General features: G+C 40.3%; 1 protein-coding gene and 1 long non-coding RNA gene across 6 annotated transcripts in view; one reads left to right on the forward strand and one right to left on the reverse strand.

Annotated features, from left to right (window-relative positions):
• Positions 1 to 20223, reverse strand: part of LOC307214001 — a 257787-nt gene that overhangs the window by 139596 nt on the left and 97968 nt on the right. The gene's annotated exons all lie outside the window — the stretch shown is intronic.
• Positions 1 to 20223, forward strand: part of SH3KBP1 (SH3 domain containing kinase binding protein 1) — a 140373-nt gene that overhangs the window by 39190 nt on the left and 80960 nt on the right. For 4 of the 5 annotated variants that reach the window (XM_079972251.1, XM_079972254.1, XM_079972250.1 and 1 more), the window contains exon 3: positions 16075 to 16198. In XM_079972251.1, the coding sequence (XP_079828377.1) occupies positions 16075 to 16198 (124 nt within the window). Of the gene's footprint in view, positions 1 to 8063; positions 8127 to 16074; positions 16199 to 20223 lie in introns of those variants that run through there. The other variant, XM_079972253.1, reaches the window with a different exon arrangement.

Consider the following 20223-nt stretch of genomic DNA (forward strand, 5'->3'; position numbering starts at 1 on the left):
TCCTGACGGTTACACTGCTCCTGTCACTGCTTCCCCCTTCGGAGAGGCTAGCTGGACCTGACCTCCCCTCCGTTCCCTCACTCTGCGATGGAGGCGTGGCCAGCCCTGATTCATCTTCTCTCCCTGCTGGAGGAGAAGCTGGTCCTGATACATGGGACTCTTCCCCCCCACTACGCTCTGGTGGAGGAGCTGGTCCTGATCTCTCGCTGCTGCTTTGGGAGTCCCCGCTGGCCCCTTGCTTCTGGTGTGTCCCCCCTGGGACCCCCCTTGCCCTGGCCGTCGGCGCCCCCCTCTGGGAATCTTCTGATTCGCTGGAGAAGCTCATGGAATCTCTCGGGCCACTCTCATACTCCCCTACGCTGCCCTCAGATTCTTCCCCTTCGCTCTCCATTTCCTCTCTCCCCTGTGCCTCTGCTCCTGAGCCCCTGACATATAGTTATTATGAATTGCCTATGGATGAAAATGATTACAAACAAACAAAGGTAAGGATGATGTGGTAATAGATAACATCACTGTTTTTCTGTTTTGCAGAAAATGTAAGTGTATAAATGTAAAAGATTGCCAGCACTTTGGCATTAGTTTATGATTCTATATACAGTATACAATCTAGTATTCCTCTAACCTTATTTATATATATAAATGTTTTGAGTAGACCGCAGAGCAAGTATGGGTTGACTTCAGTCTTACACAAGCTGCTTCTTGATGTTTTCACCTGGAATCCCCACAATTAATTGCTACAATCTAAATTTGCAAAGCAAGAATGCCTACTAAGAGACCGGACAGTTAAAGCTACTACAGTTAAATCTACTACTAAGCGTCCTACAGTTAAAGCTAGTATTAAGTGACCTCCAGTTCTGTTCTCAGGAAGGCAAAAGTAGCTTAACGGAATGGACCAGAGCTTTCCAAACTATGTGTCACGACACATTAGTGTGTCAGCTGCAGTGTGTAGGTGTGTCGCGTGAATGTTCCCCACGCTTCTCCCGGGGCTGGAAAGGGGTTAGTTTAACCTCTGGTTTGCTAGTAAAACTGAATTACTGTGTTGCAAAATGATGCATGTCTAAAAAGTGTGTCACCAACATGAAAAGTTTGGAAAGCTCTGGAATAGACTGTAGCCCTCCAAGTCCAGCAGGTGCTAGGTAGTACAGTGCAAAGCCAAAAACCTTTTGTCCATCTCAAGACTAAACATCAGTCAGATGCAGTTGCTGAAAGTTGCCCTATATTTTATTATGGACTTTTTTGGGGGGTGGATATTACATAAGATTGTAATAGGGAATGGGGAGGCCACAAAGCTCTGCTACATATGCAGAAAATTGCTCTTTGGCATTTAGGATCCTGCTTGATGTGATATCAGATAATTCTAAAATATGCGGTTTTGATTGTGAACTTTCTTTGTTTGCACCTTAATTTAGTGAACTTTCTTTTCAGAATCAAAATAAAAAAATTCCTTCCAGTAGCACCTTAGAAGAGTAATTTCTGTAAGATTTACATACAACATAGGGTAGAAACATAATGCAGGCTGAGATTTGTGGAAAGCAGTAGGAAGGGATTTCTGAATTGGGATAAGCTGAAAATCTAAGACAGTGAAAGTTGTTAATTTTACCTTTGATCAATGAGCAGACAGAATTCTGACCTGCACTTTAAAACCCAATTAAGCGATCTGCATATCATTGCAAATACTGATAAGTTGTTGGGGCTCTTTTCTGTGGGGAAAACTACTTTAAAGTTGCCTTTACGTAAGTTGCATTGTGCCTGTGCTCTGTAGTGACAGTATAATCCTCTGTTTAATATAGATTTTCATAACAAATGTAGCAGTCTAGGGTACAACTGTGTATGCTGGCTCAGTCTGGACAGCATGAGACACTTACTCTCAGAGTCGTGCGTTCAAGCCCCACGTTGGGCAAAAAGTTTCCTGCATTACAGGCAGTTGGACTATATGACTTTTGTGGTACCTCCCAATTCTATGTTTATGCATTGCTTCTGAGGAGTCTGAAGTGCACAACTATGCAGTAGTTTGTCTCCAGACCCATGTTTAGACTAGCTAGTAAACACTAAACCAGATATCCTTTAATTAAATCCTTCCTTCCTTTCACATCTCCAACAGAATCCACAATTAATTTCATATGGTTAATATAACCATACAGCTTTTACCCAAGTGATATGGTACATGTAATGTTCTCAGCTGATCCAGTCATTCTACACAAATAAAGCAAAGTTGGGCCACATGTCTTTAGCAGGAAAGCACTAGATTTCAGAATGTTGTTGCTTGTTTCTCTCTCTCTACAAGTTTCTACAGGGCGGAAATGAGTTCAGAAAACACTGTATCTTGTGCTGCTTGTTAAATTGTTTTGGAGAAGCATAGCGAATGAAGCATGTTAATTGGCAAGGACATCTGAATTGGGAAGGTGGGCACTTACATCTTTGGGTTGAGTTTATTGAGTACTTACCAAACCAACTGAATAAGGTTTAGATTTTGACTTTAAAATAATTGACTCTTATTTATATAAATTTATATTCTGACACTTGAAATCTCAGATTCCCAGAATTTAGTGGCTAGTTTTGATACATTAGGCATTTTGTAAGATGAAGAATGTGTTGAAACACCTGAACAAACAAAATATTGGAACGAATTCTTAAGCCTACTCTTAAGCTGTTGTTTGTGGGGTGAAAAGCCAGTGGAGTGATAGTATCCTGCAGAATTTGCAGCCAGCATTATATCAAGGGTTTCCTCTGCCCACACTTCCAGTTATGTGTGTATTTACCATTGTCTGCTTTGACTGCTGTCATGCCACAAAGGATAAATACTGTATATCCTCATGTGGCTCATGCCACAAAGGATTTATGTATTGACCTAAAATTTTTCATAAAACTGCTGTTGAGGAGGAAAGTAATAGAATCCCCTTGTTTGAAAATTCTGTTTTGTTCCTTTTCATTTTTCCCTGTTTTAAAGTTTTCCCCATTGTTTTTCCCCATTGTGTCCTTAACCTCACCCTGCCTGTTTATAGCTCTGGTTGAAGCTTTGCTGATGGGAGATGTCATTGTTTTCTACCTTCAATTTCTTGCTCTTGATAAGGAGGGAGCTGAGTTCATGGCCTTACACCTACCGCTTGTTAGCTGAGGACTTATATTTTGAATATATGGGCAAAGATATATGGCATCGTGTGCTCTAGGGGAGAGCAGGGAGTGGGAAGTCAGCAAGTGAAGAAATGGGAACTTTCTGAGAAGGAAAAGAGGCAGGCATGGAAGCGAGGATGAAACCAAGGCTGCACTTTGATCATTAGCTCCTCTGTGGCTTATGAGATACAGATGTAGAACTTGCTTGGAATATGTGCATGGCTTAGTATAACTGCATTGTTTTAAAGCTGCATCTGCCAACTACATTTGACCCGTTCAGGCATTCTAAATCCTTCATGAAGAAGGTTGAGCACACTAGCTCCAAGCCCCTCGCCATCCTTGTTGCCTTCCACAAGGTGGAGGGGTAACTTACAAAATAGAGAGCCAGTTCAACTCTTGTGGATGCCATATGCAGTATTGAACCTTGATCTTCCATAGTCGGAGCAGGTGCCTCACTGCAGCTATTTGCTCTCCAAAGGCAGAAGGGTAGTGGTGATAGAGCTTGTACACTTGGTCTTTTTCTCCCTCATTTGCTTGAGGGATTTCAGGGTGCCTGGATACAGCTTTCCCCAAGGTGTTATTTCAAAAGCCTATTACTTAAATTTTTTAAAAGGAATTAGATTCAAGTGTTTCAAGCTACTGTCCAGTCTTTCATTTGGAAAGATGTTTTCCTCTAATCTGTCTTGACGCTTGCAGTTACATGGTCTGGAGGGAAAACTGTTCTGTTAAAAGCTACCCTGGATAGAAGAGGAGGCTTGGTAGCTTGTTTAAAACATTTATACCTTGCCTTTCCATAAAATGTCCAAGAAATCTAAAAACGTTTTATCAGCTGAGCAGAATCTGTAGCAGCCATCATTGGTTTTTATACCATTAAGCATTCTACAATTATGCCTAGCTAAATTTTAAGATGAAACCCTAGTACAATTCTTCGTTTTGTTATCAGTGTTCAAAATAAGACAGAACTGAGGACAGAGTAGTTTCCTAATAGGGCTAAAATCGAATAGTCAGGTAAAATGGAACTTAATGCCAGTGTGGTGTAGTGTAGTGGTTAAGAGCGGTAGACTTGTAATCTGGTGAACTGGGTTCGATTCCCTGGTCCTCCACATGCAGCTGCTGGGTGACCTTGGGCTAGTCACACTTCTCTGAAGTCTCTCAGCCCCACTCACCTCACAGAGTGTTTGTTGTGGGGGAGGAAGGGAAAGGAGAATGTTAGCCGCTTTGAGACTCCTTCGGGTAGTGATAAAGCGGGATATCAAATCCAAAATGTTCTAATGCATCATTACCTTTGAAGTTTTACTACTCCCTTGCAATAGGTTGCATTTTTGGTTCCACATACACCTGTAGTGTTGTCATTGCTTTTTTCCCCACTAGTTTTCCATAATTTAAGATGAATTAATGTACTTCATTTTCAAAAGTAAGGCAATATGTATTTTGGAGCAAGTTCATGCATGTGAACATTAAAATTACCAACATGGTTCTTATTTGAGGATCTTTGTTCTTTTCTTTTTTTGTATATTTTTTAAATTTGTTTTAAAAAAGTATTAGCATACAACAAAAAAACAGTTCCAAATCCAAATATCCAGATTGCTCTGAATCTCCTGACTTCCCCCCATCCCTTCCATGGGTCCTAATGGTATTTTTTACAACTGCATATCAATACTTATCCAAATTTTTAATCCTTCTAAATTATCCATACTTTCCATTACTTTACAAGTGTGCAATCCTGCTAATGTTTTAACCTGTTTACAGTGGTCTCGTGAATAAATTATGAACTTTTCGCATTCCTTGTTAAAGTTCTTGTCTTCTTGATTTCTGAGCTTCCTAGTTAATTTTGCCATTTTGGCATAGTCCATCAACTTGGTTTGCCATTCTTCTCTGGTCGGGGTAGGGGGGGCCTTTGTTCTTGAAGTAACAGGAAATCATTACCCATGACAGTCAGAGTTTGGATTTGATATCCCACTTTATCACTACCTGAAGGAGTCTCAAAGCGGCTAACATTCTCCTTTCCCTTCCTCCCCCACAACAAACACTCTGTGAGGTGAATGAGGCTGAGAGGTGTGAATAGCCCAAGGTCACCCAGCAGCTGCGTGTGGAGGAGAGGGGAATCAAACCCAGTTCCCCAGATTACTAGTACACCGCTCTTAACCACTACACCACGCTGGCTTCAGTCAGTCAGGTTTCCAAATGTCAGTCACATGATTTATTTATTGATTACATTTGTCTCCTGCCCTCCCTCCAAGGAGCTCAAGGTGGGGGACACAGTTCCCCCACCTTTTACCTTCACAACAACCTTGCGAGGCAAGTTAGACTGTGTATCAGTGGTTGGTTCAAGAGCTTTAGGGCCTGTGTGTGGATATAAACCTGGCTCTACACCCCACCGACTCCCATGTAATAAAATCATAATGTAATATGATTTTCTTTAGGTGGACTCTAAGACTTGTAAGATTTCAATTTGCTTTTTTTCAGAAGTGTAGGTTCATTTAAAATTATTTAAAATTATTACTGTTTTGTATGTTCAGCCATTTTTAGAGCTGTGTTAGAATTGTTCTACTGAAATCAATTGTTCTGCCGTTGCTATAATTTTGTTATTGGTAGATTTTATAATGGTTTTATAGTGATTATGTGCCCCCTTGGAAATGCTTTATGTTTTGAAAGGCAGCTTAGAAATCTTCAAAATAAATTTATCAAATATATTTAGGCTGTGATACAACTATTCAAAAGCCATTTAGAGTGGCATTAAAGACAGACTATGAGGCAGCATTTCCATGCCCTATAGCTCCGCTTTGATGTTATTTCTTTTTATGCAGAAAATCTTATCTAATGGTGGAGCTAAAGCAGAGAAGAAACAAGTCGCTCCATGCTAGATTCTTTCATTAAAAACAACAACACAGAACTGAACATTACTGTGTTTATTCCATTTTCTGAATGTGTCTCTGTGTGTATATATATGTTGGGGTGTGTGTGTGTGTACATCCACCCACACCCACACACCCACCCCTACTTAGAGAAGGCAAAGCTTCAAAGGAATAATTTCAAAATGCATAAAATCTATTCATATCTTGTGGCTGCAATCTGGAGGGCTGTCAGTAAATGAAAAATATACCACATGTGCAGATGCATGCACAGATGTACAAGTTCTTCACAAGCTACTTACGAATAAGATGTGCTTAATTAGACTTGATTCTAAAGACTTCACTCATATTCCTCTTCCACTGAATGTATAAAGACTAAGTAAATAATGGAGTTTCCAAGTGAATCAAGAATATGCCTCTTAAAGGGACTGATAGCCCAGAGAGAATGATTGGCATGGGAGTGTTGCTGTCGTCTTGAAGGCACATGCGATAGCTCCCTTGCTGACGCTACACAGGTCTTTGGCTGGTTAGGAGCACACCCAGCAATCCTATGTATACCACTTTACATCCAATGGAAGAAAGGTAGTATATAAGTACACAAAATATATAGATCAAATGTTTTCGACTATAAAAGAGGCCAGCAGCAGTACAATTGTTGGCAAAGGCTAGATAGAATCATAGCAAAGCTGAATTAAGTGATGAACAACTGCTGTTCTGGCAAATTTCTAGCTTGGAATATGGATTCTGAGCAGTCGAGAAAACTTGTTCAGTATGTCTGTTTGAGAAAATGTCAAGAGGCGTACAAACAGAGTTAACATAAACGTTTCTGACATTAGTCTGTCAAGCTGTAGTGCTTACTTCTATTGTCTAATTTTCAAGTCAAACAGCACATATGGCTCACGTAGGGCATGATTTGAATAATAATGTTGCAATCAGTGCTGATCAGATAAAAAACAGGATTCAGGAGCATTTGTTTCTTTAGTAGAGAAAACCATGTAAACATATACACTGTAGGTCTAAAAATAGATTTTTGTACGTACTTCCTTTGAAAAAAAACAAATCTGAAAAGAGGCTTTAAACCCCCCAGGAGCTGACTCTGATCTTACTGCATTTTGCATATAATAGGATTTCACAGTTTTTATGTACTTATGTAGGTACAGTGGATCCCCCCACCCCCCCCGGGCCTTGCAGCTTTAACCAAATAATGAATGTTTGTATGGTTAGCTCAATATAGCTAAAACAGTAAACTGTTGGAACTATCGGGTTGTTGTTGTTGTTGTTGTTGTTGTTTGAAACAACCTTTAAAAGCTTTATGCTCTGAAAGTAGAATAATCTGTCTAAATGCTGTTTTAGGAGTTGGGGATTGTGTTGTCACTGAGGGAATTTTTAATAACTGTGTTTGGGTTGGGGGGGAGGAGAAGAAAATGCAGTATAAAAGAAGGAAACCTGAAATGCTGCAGCGTGGGTTTTTGCTTTTGATTATAATTGTGCATTGGAACTCATGAATTTGAACGCCTTGATTGAAAAACCTTGTGGTTAGAGATCACATGAAATTGCAGTGCAGAGGTGGCCTGGGCCTGCCCTCTCTTACCAAGTTGCATATTTCATTGTAGGTATGCTACCTAATGTATTACAGATTGCCCATATGCTTGCAAATGATCTCTAGTATCAATCATTGTTTCCTTCTCATCTTGGTTTTAATCTGCTTCAGGCATGGTACATCATAACATTGGCTAGAATTCAAAGAGCCGCTCAATTACTCCTATAGAGAGAGGGGATGCTTTTGAGGACCTTTGAACAAGAGCTTCACATGCTGCGTAGCATGATACTTCTAAAACTATGGGAATTTAACAAAAACTTTGAGTAAAATAGCATGTAATCCGCTACTCAAAGTCTTCCCCCCCCCCCCGACACACACATGGTTTATAAAAAAAGTAGTTGAATTTTGGCCGCAATCTTTAATTTGCTATGTAGCCCACTGGTAGCATAGGCTCATACTCTATGAACCCCCCCCCCAGTATATGGGGACAGGACTGAGCTCCCCAATCTTGAAGGCCCTTGCCATGCCTCCCCACCCTGGCAGCAGGCCCCACCAGGCCTCCGCGATGTCACACAAACACAATGAGCCCCGCAATGTCAGGTGGAACTCGGCACGTCAGACTGGTGGTGCTAATTTAAGATTAGTATTCATCTGTGGTTAATGTAATTTTCATTCCCCCCCCCAAAAAAAAACAGAAATTGCTTTATTGTAAATAGTATAGCCTGCTTTCCCATAAGATGTCACTAAAAGCAACAATAGGATAAAGTAACAGTAAACTGCAAAGTAAAATGTGCTGGTAGGTCAATTCTGTGAATCAGCTAAGATGGAAAGTACTGTATTAGAAGGTTTTCCCTATGTAAATAGTTCATAGATATGCTCTCTCAGCAGAAATAAAAACAAAAAACCCAGTAGCAGTAGAAAGGAGAACTAACATAGCAACAACAGTGGCAGGCCTAGCAGTACAATCACAGGCCTTGTCCACACTTGCCCCGTGCTTTGTAGGCACGAACCCAAGATTCATTTGCCCCCTCTCTTTCCCCAGCGAAACCCGCTGTTTACCTCTGAATCAGAACAAACACCAGTCTGTAGAAATCTCTGTGGATGTTTGTTATGATTCAGCAGTAAAGTAGGATGAGAGGAAGTGTGGATGAGCCCATAGTCTCATTCCCAAAGACACTTCCATATTAGCTGTCTACAGAGAGCACCAATCAACATGCGGTGGCTGCAGGTGTCACATAACGTATTCCATGCGCTGCCGCTTCAATCACAACAATCAGGTCTACACCTAAAAAGTAGAAGGCAGGCTTAGAGAACCCATGGTCTCCCCAGGAGAAGGCTTCAAGCCCCACTGTGGGATAAAAGCTATGTGAAGGAGAACAACCTCGCAAACGGAAGCAAAGGGCGAGGCATTTGAAAAAGGCAGAATGGATGCTAGATCAGCAAACTCATACCCAATGAGCTGTGCCTGGCAGCACTGTGTGAAAGAGGAACGTTTGTAATAGGAAGCAGCAAGTGTGGCTTGGGTCTTATCTTATTACAGAGAATACTCTAACCACACAGCCACAGGAGCAGACAAATGAGAAGAGTGTGATAGAGCTGTTTATATTCTTCCTGTATAGCGAGATTCCCTCCTTTCTCCCCTTGCCAACCACATGCACCATGGAGCTGCAGCTAAGTGGAACTGTACATGTACAAATGCCTAAGTGATCCCATAGCTACCTAGCGATGGACAATCAGGAGAACAGATTGGGAGCACACACACACCTACTAGGCAGAGGGAGCACACCTGTAGGCTCGTTCTGATAGCTGCCTGCCTCGTTTGGAACTTTGGATAGCTTTCTTTTCCTCTGTGCTCAGCTATCCATACGCCCCCCCCCCCATGTTCAGTTGGTTGGCTATAAGCAGCTCCTGGTAGTTGTATCAGTAGTCGCCCTCCCCCTATCCACCATTGAGTCATAGAATTGTAGAGTTAGAAGGGACCACAAGGCTCATCTAGTCCAAGCATCTCAGCTTCTGCATGCCAACTTCATATAATACCATGTGGGACTGTGAACTCTTGTGAACCTGTCTCCTTGGGTGCAGCAGACCCTGGGAACTGCACCCACATCTCTAGCAGCCCATCGTAAGCAACAGCACCACACTTAGCCCACACAGAGCATACTGAGCCACACTTTCCTGTTCCACATTTTATATTGGCTGTGTTAGGTGTAGTGCAGAACATAGGAAGCTCCTGTTGCTAGGAGTAGAAGGATCGGGGAGTTTTGCATTTGTGGGCTCTCGGGTACTAAGCTCTTTAATGTCACACGAGACAGTTTCTTCTCACCAGATGTAAGTTTTCCATCTGAGGCACACAGCGGGTTGGAAAATGCTATTTATGTGTGTGCAAGCCATTCAAAGTTGGTGGGCTGCTTGCAGCTAGATCAGAGCACACAAAAATGAGAAGCTGCACATGGGTAAACTTCCGCTGACTGCCTCTGTTGTAGAACTTCTAAATAATGTGTGCTGTGCTATACTTCACCTGTGCCTCTTGTTAATATTTGAAATTAAACAGATCTGCTGTAAGAAATCAGCAAGTTGGATGTTTATACAATAGGCCTCTTTTCCAGGCATAAGCAGAGAAAAGCTAAAAGATAAGTGAACTTCAGGGCAGTGTCCTGGAAGAGGAGGGTGCTATTCGTTCAAATGCACTGCATAACATGTTTTGAAAACCAGTTTTGTATTTTCCTATGCAGCCTAGTACTCTGAAGAATATGCTTTTGAAATAGGAGAACTTGTAATTGTGGAAAACATTTTATCAAAATATAGCAAAAGTGGTTTTTCATGATTGCTGTACTCACCCTGCCATTATCTAGACGCAGCTAGATCACCACCCACCTTTGATTGCTTTGATATCAGTTTTCTTGAAGTAATTCTCTAAATCATTTGAAGAAGTTAACTGTATCCTAGTCACTAGGACATAGTGAGAGAGAAATAAGGGCTTAACATAACATGCCACTACCTGTATCACTTACCTTGGGGAAAGATTGCATATTGTAGCTAATGAATATTGTCAGAGTCAAGAAATCTACATGGCTTATTCAAGTTTTGAAGCAGAGGTTGGATGCTTTTAGTTGAGATTCCTGCATTGCAGGAAATTGGACTAGATGATATGCAGGGACGCTTCCAACTCTACAAATTTATGAATTTGTACTGCACACCATTTCTTAATTCAGTCATGTCAGTGGGGTAGTTTTTTGTTTTTACATTTTTGCTTTAAAACACCAGTCAATTAAGTCTGATGTTAAGGTATACATATGACCATAACTGATTCTAGACCAGGGTTAGGCAACCTAAGGCCCGGGGGTCGGATGCGGCCCAATTGCCTTCTCAATCCAGCCCGCGGATGGTCCGGGAATTAGCGTGTTTTTACATGAGTAGAATGTGTCCTTTTATTTAAAATGCATCTCTGGGTTATTTGTGGGGCATAGGAATTTGTTCATTTCCCCCCAAAAAATATAGTCCGGCCCACCACATGATCTGAGGGACAGTGGACCGGCCCACGGCTGAAAAAAGTTGCTGCCCCTGTCCTAGACTATCATTTCTGCATTTCTTAGGCCAGGCTTTGGGTAACAGACTCTTCTGCGTTTTGCACATTTGGCACTATTCGTTTGTTAGTTTCTATTCTGTTTTTCCCCCCTGACAGCCGCAACAGTTGACATTTTCTGAATTGGGAAGTTAAGTGCTATGGCTGCAACAAAAATGTCTAAAAATAATTTTCTGAATTCTGAAATAGTTTTCTAAAGAGCTGAAGTGGTTTTGCAAAACAGCTTCTAAATAGAGAACTGCAGGTACATCTGTTTCTGAGTTTGGCATAGACCTGGGAGGGGAACAGAGTTAGATTGTATCTCAATAGATTTGTCAAGTGAAAACTTTTTAAAAAATTCTCTGATAACAATAAGTGAAATCTGTTAAGTTCTGAGCAACTGATTGTTCTGGAATATGGAGAAACTCGGGATAAAGGAATTTGGCATTCTTGTATTGTAGGAGCCTCAGTTGTGCAGGCTTCTTAAGTGAGTTGGAACTGTAGAGCACTCAGATCACTTGCAGAGACAGTTTGTAAAAGCATAATTTCTGAAAAAATGCAATTATGGAGGGTGAAGAAAAGTATACACCAGGGTAGGATTATTATAGAGAACTTTTAAAGGGGGAAATGAAATACACAGTAATGTTTAGAAACAATGGTTTCAAGGGGAAAACAGGAAGGAAGAAGGTATTTTAACAGGAAAGGACAGAAACCTTGTACTTTGTGGAGAAACACCACAGTGCCTGAAGCAGAAAAGATGACATGAAAAACATTGTTTGCATATGACATGGATGAAGAAGTTAGGAAGATCTTACAAAACATTTAGCACTAATGAGAGAGCGTATATCAGCTTGCTCCAATTCAAAATGTAATTTAGAAGTCTTGTCTGCTGATTCCATAAATTTGCCAACTCCGGTACAGATTATTTGTGTAGAAGGCCACATTCCTTCAAGGGTAGTGGAAGGGGCCAGAGCCAAAGGTGAGCAGGGTTCATTCCCCTCCCTCTCTGCCACTTCCTTGTTGTTTTCTGTGAGTGAAGCAGGTACATTGCTCTTCTTGAACTAATGGCTTGCAGAGGGTTTTTATAATTTTGCTAATGGTCCCATGCAGTCCTAGGGCTATAGATTGTTCATACCTATTCTATACCTTTAAATCTGTGGTCCTAATGTGATTTAATGGGAATAGTGTCCAGGACTAAATTCACTTTTCATTGAAGTGCATTATAGGTGATTCAGTGGTGCTATGGAGCATGCTCAAAGAAAGTAACTCTGTCTGCCCCATTCATTCACCATCTTACCCAGTGCATTCAGAGCTCATTTCTTTGAGAAGTTTGAAGCCAATTTTTACCTGAGCTGCTGAACTGGCAGTATGTGAAAGGAACAATTTCATTTTGGAATAACACTAGCATGTAGGCCTCTGTCTTTACCTTTACTGGTGTCTGCTGTTCTCCAGAAACCTTGAGGTCCTACTAGATTCACATTAAAAACACAACACACCAGCTCTTTCATTTTTGCTTTTCTCCTTACCCTCCATTAGCTGCTATGTCCTTACAGTGTAGTAAAATGCAGTGTAGGAGCTTCCAGAGCTTGCAGTAATTCTATAAATTATTCACATTAATTTAACTTGTGGATTTGTTCCAAAGGACTGCATATTTCCATTTGAGTTGCTGTTCTGCTACCCAAATGTTTATAGCTCCCACCTCCCTTGGTTAAACAAGAATGATGATAAAATAACCAGAAATCTTCATTCACTCTGACAAAAGCAATGCAACACATCATTAAATGTCACATTATCCTCTAGTCAAGCTTGTTTATATCATGTTCTTCATGAGATTTCCTAGTGTTTCATGATGCTTTATTCTACATGAGTGAGATGCTGATAATGAAAGCTGAATGTATCCCAGATTTCTGTGGCTCTCTTACAGTAGAACTATATAGTATATGTTAAGCCTGGCTCCTGTGTTGAATGACTTCCCTTATGGGCTGGAGAAGAGTGTCTTTTGGGTTTCCTTGGTATTGGGCCTAGTGATGTCCCCAAGCCTGAATTTAGTTTGAAAGCATAAGAGACACAGTAGTTCTCCCGTAACATAGGAATCAGTTGTGTTGAATATGACTAGAATTGTCAGTATTTACCCCCCTTGAATTGTTTTAACCAAAATCATTGAAAAAACTGACACATCTGAACAGATCTGTTGAAGTTCCCCATTATCTGGTTCAGAAAAGATTGAGCACTTGAGCACAGAGCTTCTAGGAAGCTTTCAGAACATAGGAGCTCAGCCCTTCACCCCTTTCTAGTATCTAGAAATCTATAGATTTGTGTGTGAATAGCTGGGCACTATACCAGTGGCCCTAAAACTCATTCCTGGCACACCGTCTCCTCAGTCCCTGCAGCAGACGAGGAGGCGCAAATGTTGTCCTCTCCTTAGAAGCTCATTCTGATTTATTAATAATATTTGTATCCTCTTTGGCTTTGATATTTGCTGGGAATTGGGATTTCTAAGTTGTTGTTTACCTTATTACTTTGCACTGAGCTAACCATTATGGGTGTCAGTCCCATAATATATAAGCCTCTACTTGTGTAAAAAGCCTATCACAGCATTGACAATTGCAAAGTTTCCTGGATTTTTACTGTGCAAAAATCATAGTGTGAATTTGCTGTAAGAAAAAAACCTTTATTTATTTATGTAAAGGTAAAGGTGAAGGGACCCCTGACCATTAGGTCCAGTCGTGACCGACTCTGGAGTTGCGACGCTCATCTCGCTTTATTGGCCAAGGGAGCTGGCCTACAGCTTCTGGGTCATGTGGCCAGCATGACTAAGCGGCTTCTGGCAAACCAGAGCAGCGCATGGAAACGCCGTTTACCTTCCCGCCGGAGCAGTACCTATTTATCTACTTGCACTTTGACGTGCTTTTGAACTGCTAGGTTGGCAGAAGCAGGAACTGAGGAACGGGAGCTCACCCCGTAGCAGGGATTCGAACTGCCGACCTTCTGATCAGCAAGTCCTAGGCTCTGTGGTTTAACCCACAGTGCCACCCGCGTCCCATTTATTTATTTATGTATATGTAAAAGATATAAATACAAATTTTGAACTGGTGTTGGGAATAATAGATTAATAATCTACACAAGACTAACAGAACATTTAGACAAAGATCAGAAAAGAAAATAACATGTTGACAGTTTGGTTTAAGGTTTTATTACAGGTAACTCTGAATCCTCTCCCCGCCCCTCCCCCGGTTATTTCCTTATTAATGGTTGTTGGGTTTGTTTTTTGCTTTCCCTCTGTAGCAGATTAATTTGATCATCAGGGTGCTGAGTTTCCAGTCCGAAGAAGAGGAAATATTTTGATAGAAGGGAAGTTGTGTCTTTAGACACAGTAGCTAAAAATAGGTATTCTGCTTTTGAATGCCCTGGAATAAATTCTGAAAACAATCCATGATTGTTAGAAATAATTATTTAACAAAATTGCTAGTCTTCTCTTGTTTACCCCAGCCTGTAAGCTATCTACCACTTTCAGAAGAGGTTAGTTTACCATTTACCATTTACCATTTACCATTGTCAAGCAGTTAATCTATAAAATTAATTCATTACTCATTAAACTTCAAGATTACACTTCTGAAATTTCGAATCTGTACTATGTACATACTTAAAGCCTGTTAAATTTGGAGATTTCAGGTCAGTTTGTCAGAATTTTGGAGATAGGGATAATTTAGGAACCTAGCTTTCACATTTAGACTACCCTGTACAGTTTTGAGGGTTTTCTCTAGCTGAAAATGTCTCCAGGAAAAAGTTAAGTATTGTTGAAGAAAGGCCCCTGTCTTGTCCACAGAATTGCTATGTGCTCATAGGAAAATACCATTTTCCATTGACCAAGAGTCCATTGGAATGGATTTTAGAGCTCTGTTTATTGAGGTCTCTTATTTCTGCTTTCAGAGCAATAAGTGTTGCCTCATAGGTCAAGGCTATAATAAAAATATTATAATCAGTTTTGTGATTTTGGAGCTTTCAGTGTCAAAGGCAAGTAAAGTTTTAGGAATAGCACTCTTAAGTAGAACATTAAACTTCATGTTCATTGCTCACAATCTATAATCTGGTCGGAATCTACCAACAGTAAAGTTTCAGATTCTTGACGGCATAGCATGTTTCATTGCTTTCATTTATAGTGTATTGCTTAACCAACCGGAGGTATACCAGGAAATTACCATGAGCAGGAAAAGTCTAATTTAGCTGCAGTCATAGCTTTGCGAGGTGGGACACAATTTGAGGGCACAAATAAGTCAATGAAGGGTGGCCTTGGGAACAGGGTAGAAATATTTTAAGAAAATATCCATAGTTTATTCATGTGCTTCTACACCTTCTGCCTACCAACCAGGAACAGGTTTGGAGTTGTTGTTTTTTTGTTATAACACACAAATATCAATCTTTCCCCAAACTGAGTTGTTCCAGCTTTTATAAGACCATTTCTGGCGTGCATATGTAGTAAATGTGCAGACAGACTTTGAACCATGAAGTTGTTAAGTTTCATTGCAAAGGCAGCTTTCTGTTTGTTTTGGGTGCTTCTACAAGTTTTTTAAAACTGGGCTGTATAAGTGTGATAATCAGCGGTCCATGGGATAATGCAGCCTTCTCTAATCTACCCTCTTCCTGTTTTGTCTTGTATTACTTGCAGTTACTCATTCATTTAGATTTTACATAATTTTATTAGTATTTGCATAAATGCTTTTCACCTTGCTTTATTGCATTTTAATGTTTCTTTTTATTATTTGTTGAATAATTTTTTTTCCTTTTTAAAAAGGAAATGCTTTTTAAAGAAAAAATCAGCATTTTAAATTAAACTATTTCAGTTAAACTAATTTGGGTTGGAGTTTAACTTATATTGTTGTTAACTTGTGTTACTTTTAGTCTGTCATTGCTTTATTTTGTAATGCTCTGGGGCCTAGGTTCAGAGTTCATACCTAAACATTCTAAATAGTTCTTCCCTCTTTCTTTCTTTGTTTCTGTTTCTTATACAGGAAATAAAAAAAGAAGCAAAGAAGGAAGGTCCTGTCATCAAAGTACCAGAAAAGTCTATACATGATGTTTCCAATGGAAGTCCTTTACTGTTGTCTGAGACAATTATTAGAGCCTCCAAAAAAGGTAATATATTTTAAATTACGGTAAAAGCTCCAGGGTAAACGGTATTTTGAATGTTTCCAACCATAAAATTATACACTGGACAAATGTGTATACATTAAGGGTGGAAAAAGTTATCAGATGGGCAAACAGGTTTATGAAAGCCAATTCAAACATTCAGTCACTGTGTCTTCCCATCTGAGGATATCACTCTCTTATCAAGTACAGAATTACTTGTGTTTCTTTAACCAAAGAGCTTCATTATTGAGTGCAATTATTTTAACAAGGAGCAGCTCGTTATAGGTAGATATCTACACATCTTCTTCTCCAAGTGGCAGCTTGCACTCCCCCCCCCCCCTGAATTCAGCCTTTTCCAATTTTCAGATAATCCAATAAGGAAAGAAAATCCAATATAAAAGTGCATGCTATCCAACTGTGGATGTGCTGAAGCACATTGTGTGGCCAGGTTTCTTTATGTGTGTTGCTTCTGTCAGCTCAAAGGATGCAGTGTGCCTTTCTCCATTGGTTGTTGCTGAAGGCACATTTGCAGTAATTTTTTTCTAAAACAGCTCTTTTGCACAGAACAGCTCAAATAACCAACTTACCACCCCATACTAAGTTCATAATTGGCGAGTGACTGTTTATAGCTATCTAGAAAAGCACAGTAAATGCTTCAGTAGATAATTGTGCAAAGTAGGCAATGCTGGTTATATACATTTTACATTACCCACATATATTATCCATATATATATATATGTTTTGGAAACATGCTGAGTTTATTATCTCAGTACCAGTTTTCCCCTTCCTTTTCTTGCATCGTAGTGTGATGAAATAAACAGGATATTCTCGAATATAGTTAGGTCCATGCAACAGCTTAAAAACTTGATCCTGCTAAATAGAATATGTTTTGATTGCTTGAAAGGAAACATGCAATTTTGACATAGTTGTGTCATTGGGTTGCCTTGCCAGTTATGCTCTCCAGAGAGTGTGGAATCATTCAAGGATTTTTATTTCAAGAACAAATGTTGTATTTTTTACCTTGGAGGCTTACCAGCTTCTGTTTCTTATCTCAAAGCCAAGTCCTTGGTGACTATGAAACTTTGAAATGTGCTATTCATGGCACAAACTGCCTGTTTGTGTCAAAATCTTCCTGGAAACTAAGGGAAAAAAACTTACCAGAAACCAGTACAGTGGTACCTCGGGTTAAGAACTTAATTCGTTCTGGAGGTCCGTTCTTAACCTGAAACTGTTCTTAACCTGAGGTACCACTTTAGCTAATGGCGCCTGCCGCTGCGCCACCGCCGTGCGATTTCTGTTCTTATCCTGAAGCAAAGTTCTTAAACTGAGGTACTATTTCTGGGTTAGCGGAGTCTGTAACCTGAAGCCTCTGTAACCCGAGATACCACTGTATTAGGCTATTGAGCCACCAATCAAAGGAAACTCAACCCAAAGGACTGAATCCAGGCAGTCTATGAAACCAACAATCATCCTATATACATAAGCAACTAGCAGCATCATACCCGGCATTGCTCAGGAATTCTAAGGATCAATGCAGTCAGAAAGGTTCAGTCCACTATCTTGATTCAAAATGGCATCCAGTTGTATCCTAACTTAGATGAAAACCTGATCATGAAACTCCGGAACCATCATGCAAAATTTGCTTATATCTTATCAAACACATAGCAAGCAAACAACTTCCCAAAATATATAGTAGATAGAATATTATATAATGAGAGGGATTAAACATAGCATTAAGCGAAAGTCCCTCCCCCCACCAAAAAAACCACCTCTGTTGCAGAATATGATTGGATTTAGTTAGACAAGGGGATAAAATCCATAAAGTATTGCAGATAAGTAGGTGATCTATGGCAGATTAGAAAGAACAAGACAGTACTTAGAAGTCCTATTAGTTACCTATATAAGGTCCCAGGTAGGAAAATCGTGTTGGGGGAAAAGAAAAGAAAAACAAACAAACTCCTAAACCATGTGATATGAGATGTTTGATGAAGATGTACAGTACTAGAATATATGCCCTGAAAACCAAAGATTCTGATACATTTTGCCTGTGGAATTTTTGCATTATCTTTTCGGTGTTCTAAAAGACTTGGCATTGTGTTTTTTGGGTTACGCTTGTGCAAGTAATAGAAGGCTCCATATGGTCTGTGGCAGCTGGGCCTCTGTTATCTGGGGCACTAAAATGGAAAGGAAGTACATCCTGTTACAACTTTTAAATCCTAGCAATTTTTAATAGTGTTTTGGTATGCCTGGGCTTGTACTAACCATTTAATTTTTAATGTCTCCTGCAAGTTCACTTTTATGTAAGAGATTTTTAAATGTCACAGTATGTCAGAAAGCAAAGGAAAGCTGGATAAACAGGAAAATTGACTATTCTAAATCATTGTACTAAGACTTGTACAAGGTAGAAAAATGATGAGGAAATGAAATGTAGCATGGTATCAAAGGTGCTTTTAAAAAATGATGGATCAAGCCTCCTGACTCCTTGCAACTTCAACATGGGTCCTGATAGTTTGGACCCAGACAGTTTTAAGGATTGACTGACTCATCATTCCCATTTCTGGTCTGTGCCAACTTCTGTTGGTGCAGCATCACACAGTTGACTCATGCTAATATTGTGGTCTAGTAAGACCCCTAGGTCTTTTTCTTACATACTGCTGGCAAGCCACGTGTCCCCTATCTTATCTGTGCAGCTGGTTCTTCCTGCCTAAGTGTAGAACCTTATAGTTGTCCCCATTGTAATTCATTTTGTTGGTTTTTGCCCAGTTCTCCTGTCTGTTAACATTAAGCACGAATCCTGATTCTGTCTTAAGTGGCATTGGCCACCCCTCCCAATTTGATGTCATCTGCAAATCTGATGAGCATACCCTCAATTCCTTCATCCAAGTTATTTATAAAGATGTTGAACAACAACGGACCCAGGACAAAACCCTACAGCACCCCACTTGTCACTTTTTTCCAGAATGACGAGGGACCATTAGTGAGCACTATTTGGCTTTGGCAAGTCAACCAACTTCAACTCCACCTAACACTTATCTTGACCAGTCTACATTTGCCAGCTTATCTGCAAGAATATCATGGGGGACATTGTCAAAAGCCTTACTGAAATCAAGATACACTATGTACCTCAGCATTTCCCTGATCCATCAAGTTCATAAGGCACTAGAGATTTGAATTTATGCAAAGTAGCTAGATGTTCCCTTACCACCGCTTCCTATCTTGAGCTTCAGCTTCCTCTTTGCATCATTTATTAGTAGAAAATATATAGGACACTCTTTGACCTTAATCATCTCTCTAGAGTCTAGCAGATAAGACTCAAAATGATATCCCACTTATCTCTCGTCTGTATTCAAATTAATGTAAAGCTGGTAGTAAAGCTGGTAGTTCGGGGTGAGCTCCTGTTGTTCGGTCCCAGCTCCTGCCCACCTAGCAGTTCGAAAGCATGTCAAAGTGCAAGTAGATAAATAGGTACCACTCCGGTGGGAAGGTAAACGGCGTTTCCGTGCGCTGCTCTGGTTTGCCAGAAGCCGCTTAGTCATGCTGGCCACATGACCCGGAAGCTGTACACCGGCTCCCTCGGCCAATAAAGCGAGATGAGTGCCGCAATCCCAGAGTCGGCCACGACTGGACCTAATGGTCAGGGGTCCCTTTACCTTTACCTATCGGAACTGTTTAGATGCATACTGGCCTAAGAAACTAAAAGTCCATCCAAGAGCCCATTCATGGAGCAGCCAGCCATGTAGTTTACAGTGGAGAGAGACAGTGCTTGTTAGAGAGAACCAACTGAGGGAATAAATGCATACACATGGGAAACCATTTATAGCCGAAGGCGGCAGTTTCTTGGTAGGTGAAAATGGTATCCAGTATCTGGGACAGAAGGGAGGAAAGGCTGATATGGAACAATGTATTTCATAAAACATGTATAGGATTGGGGGGTAGGGCGGAAAAAACAACCATTATAGACAGGTTCCAAAGAAATTGAGACATTTCCGTTACATTCCTGTATATTGTTTAGATTTGGGCTTTTGCTGTTT

Source organism: Podarcis cretensis, assembly GCF_951804945.1.
Source record: "Podarcis cretensis genome assembly, chromosome: 4".
Taxonomy (NCBI): domain Eukaryota; kingdom Metazoa; phylum Chordata; class Lepidosauria; order Squamata; family Lacertidae; genus Podarcis; species Podarcis cretensis.